The sequence below is a fragment of the Gossypium hirsutum genome, chromosome A01, assembly GCF_007990345.1.
Source record: "Gossypium hirsutum isolate 1008001.06 chromosome A01, Gossypium_hirsutum_v2.1, whole genome shotgun sequence".
Taxonomy (NCBI): Eukaryota; Viridiplantae; Streptophyta; class Magnoliopsida; order Malvales; family Malvaceae; genus Gossypium; species Gossypium hirsutum.
Genome location: NC_053424.1, coordinates 95287715 through 95290909, shown reverse-complemented (window position 1 = coordinate 95290909; position 3195 = coordinate 95287715). Strand labels below are relative to the sequence as shown.

Sequence of the window (3195 nt, the reverse complement as noted above, 5' to 3'; positions counted from 1 at the left end):
TTATTTAATAAATGAGTAAATTAATCTATATATATTTCAGTAAAGTATAAATTGATTTTTTTGTTAAAATTTTTACCTATTTCTATTGTTAATATATTAGCTTGAGGAACGCATGACATTGTACGTATAACTATTTGGTTATTCCGCCAATCACATCAATTTTTAACAATAAATAATTTTTTTTTAAAAAAATTATCAATTTACTTTTTGATCTAATATATATAAATTAATTTATCCAATTTCTTTTAATGAAGTAAGCAAAATATAATCTAACTTTTCATGAAAGTGATCCTTAGTATGCTTACCAAAATAAAACGTGTTTCCAACCAACTTTAAGACAATATAATTGATTGATAACATTGATAATAAATAAGAATGATTGAGACGGATGAATTAAATATGAAAAGGATGGTTTTGGCTAAAAAGAATATGAGAAGGATATTGCCACTACAAAAATGGGAACAGAACTCAGAAATTTAACCTCTTCAATGTCACTACAAAACCTGTAGTAAACTATTATTTTGTTGGGGTGGGGGGGGAACCCTCTTGGAGGCTCCCAAAACCAGTAAATACTCATTTTTGAAATGTAAACAACGGTTTGCCGACAATGTATCGGTTTAATTCGAAATGGTCAACAAAAATTTGAGAACAAAATAAATGAAAGAGGTAGGATCAAGTCCTATGAAGAAAGAACCTTCTGAACCTCAGAAGTGACCTCTTTTGGAGGCTTCTCCGCAGGAAGATTGGCAAGAATACCTTTGCTACCATAATAATGGATTACCTGCATATCGTCAAACTATCAGAATTTGTTTATAAGGTCATCACAGCCACAAGAGTTGAGTGAATTTTGTTTTATTCCATGGAGGAAACAAGCATACCGGCTCAGTCTGTCGATGAAAAGCCTCTAGCCTTGACTTGAGAACTGCTGGGGTGTCATCTCTTCTTTGAATCAATGGCTCCCCAGTGACCTTCAATGTACAGTTAGAACAAAACGTGTTACAGCACAAACCAACTAAGAACTGATACAATCCAGATTAAAATCAATAAATTGGGACTAACTAGACTAAAACTATGAAACTCAGAGACCTACACATGGTAAGTCTTGAACCTGGACACTCAAGACCCAAGGCCTCCACATTTGCCAACTGAGTCAAGGCCTCATTGGCCTGAAGAATCCGGTTTTACATATTCCTAGAAAGTGCATCATCATATTTCAAAAACACAACCCTAAAACCTGCAGATCCCTCTTACATATGTGATGAAAATTGATGGATCAGGTAATGCATCAGTCCAAATAAATGAGCCTTAACCAAAAACTCTTTTAAGTATATCAAAGAGAATGCGTGTCATATCCTTTATTTGCTTAATCAACTCAAAACCGTTTGCAAACAAAGACAAAGGTATAAAGATCCAGCCGGAGCTTGCAGATTCATTCTGTATCCATAATAATTTAATAGAAAAGATAAATGAAAAAGGAAACCTACATCATCAAGACCAGGAACTTTGGGAGGTGCAAATTTGGTGTGGTAGGTTCGGCCGCTAGAAGGATGAATCCAACGACCGGTGATCCTCTCTTCCAATATGGAATCATCGATGGCAAAGTTCAACACCTTGTCGATCTTAGTTCCCTGCTTCTCAAGCATCTCATCAAGCTATACATCAAACATAAGAAACAAGATTAAAAGACCCCAAGAGTAACCCCAAAAGATTAAAAGGGAAATGAAAAGAAGGGCACCTTCTGTGCTTGAACCACAGTCCTTGGAAAACCATCTAAAATGAAACCTTTTTGGCAAGAGGTTTTCTTCATGGCTTCATCAATTATCCCAACCACCAAATCATCAGAGACAAGTTCACCCTAACATCAAACAAAGCACATGTCCTAATATTATACTTCACAATTAGATTAACAATGGATCTGACTATCCAGTAAGGGGAGAGATATGATGTTACTTTATCCATGGCTTCTTTGGCTTTAATACCAAGAGGTGTTTTGGCAGCAACTGCAGCTCTGAGCATATCACCTGTGGCTAAATGGCACAAGCAGTAATCATCCTTAATCATAGGCGACTGTGTGCCCTTTCCAGATCCAGGGGGGCCTGCAATTCATTGAATTTTGTCACTTCAATCACCCTAAGAAAAAATTGAAGCAAACAGTAGAAAAACCAAGAAACGAACCAATGAGAATGAGGCGTTTGTCTGGTTTGGAGGAGCACTTGAAACGGCGAAGTAGCTCAGTCATGATATCAACGGAAGCAACATCCTCCAAAGCCACAGCAGAATCCGCCATTTTCTTTCTGAAAAAATATTACTATGAATGTTATACACAACACCAAACTGAAAGACTATATGAAGAGGAAGGAGGTAGGTGGAACCATTGAAGATGATGTCCTGTTTTTTTACCTTCAAAGCTTTTGGTAAGAGAAGAGAGTTGTTGTACTGGCTTTTTAAGGTTTAAATTAGAATTTCAATCCCTCTAGTTTATAAGAATTGATAAATTAATTTGTTTACTCTAATTTATTAGAATTTAGTTCTCATATTTTACAAAAATTGACAAGTTAGTCCATTTGCTAAACCTTTTTGTGATATCATTAGTCTAAAAATTAACAATTTAATAACTTACTAAATTATGTCACATTGACAATGTGTGTAAAAGAAAACATTTTATTTAAAACATAATTTCTTTTAAAATTTGTTCAACAATGATTATAGGCAAAGGAGTAAACAATGTGTTTATAAAGCTTATTAAACATGTATCCAATCATTAGATATGTGATTATTAGTTGTTTAAGTATGAAAAGACAAAATCTTCAGAATAATAGTATTTATCATTTAAAAAAATATATATTAATCTTTTTATAACTTAATTGGTATTAAATTAACTCAAGATATCAACTCAATTAAAGGTTTTATAATAAGTATAATAGTAAAAATCAACGGATAAACAATTTACATGTAAAAAACTCAGCAAAAATTAACTGTTTAAGGGCACATGCTTATCAACAACCGGATAAATTGTAGTTTTCTAAAATATGAGGATCAGATTTTGATAAATTAATTCATTTTCATAAACTAAAAGGGTGAAATACAGAATAAAACCTCTTTTTTTAATATGGAAACGCCGCCCACTTCCCAATGTTTTTGTTTCCTTTTTTCTGTTTTACCCTCTTGTCCTGCTTCAAATTGCCGCTATTGTCC

General features: G+C 33.6%; 1 protein-coding gene across 3 annotated transcripts; it reads right to left on the bottom strand.

The window, feature by feature from the left end:
• Positions 1-441: 441 nt before the first annotated feature.
• LOC107916900 (adenylate kinase 4) lies at positions 442-2466 on the bottom strand. Of its 3 annotated transcripts, none has more exons than XM_016846271.2 (7): positions 2401-2466; positions 2176-2294; positions 1951-2096; positions 1736-1855; positions 1485-1652; positions 879-968; positions 442-781 (listed from the first exon to the last, which is right to left on the bottom strand). In XM_016846271.2, exons 2-7 carry the CDS (start codon positions 2285-2287, stop codon positions 680-682), a joined length of 738 nt encoding a protein of 245 aa, XP_016701760.1. In that variant the 5' UTR covers positions 2288-2294; positions 2401-2466; the 3' UTR covers positions 442-679. The 3 variants fall into 3 exon arrangements, with proteins under 3 accessions (XP_016701760.1, XP_016701759.1, XP_016701758.1); XM_016846270.2 differs by having other exon boundaries at positions 2373-2416; XM_016846269.2 differs by lacking the exon at positions 2401-2466 and having other exon boundaries at positions 2176-2372.
• Positions 2467-3195: the final 729 nt, after the last annotated feature.

Coding starts and splice junctions, on each gene's coding strand:
- LOC107916900 (XM_016846271.2), bottom strand. CDS start 2,287: ATGGCGGATTCTGCTGTGGCTTTGGAGGATGTTGCTTCCGTTGATATC. Junction 1,856..1,950: donor CCAAAGAAGCCATGGATAAA/GTAACATCATAT, acceptor GTTTGATGTTAG/GGTGAACTTGTCTCTGATGA. Junction 969..1,484: donor AAGTTCCTGGTCTTGATGAT/GTAGGTTTCCTT, acceptor TGTACATTGAAG/GTCACTGGGGAGCCATTGAT.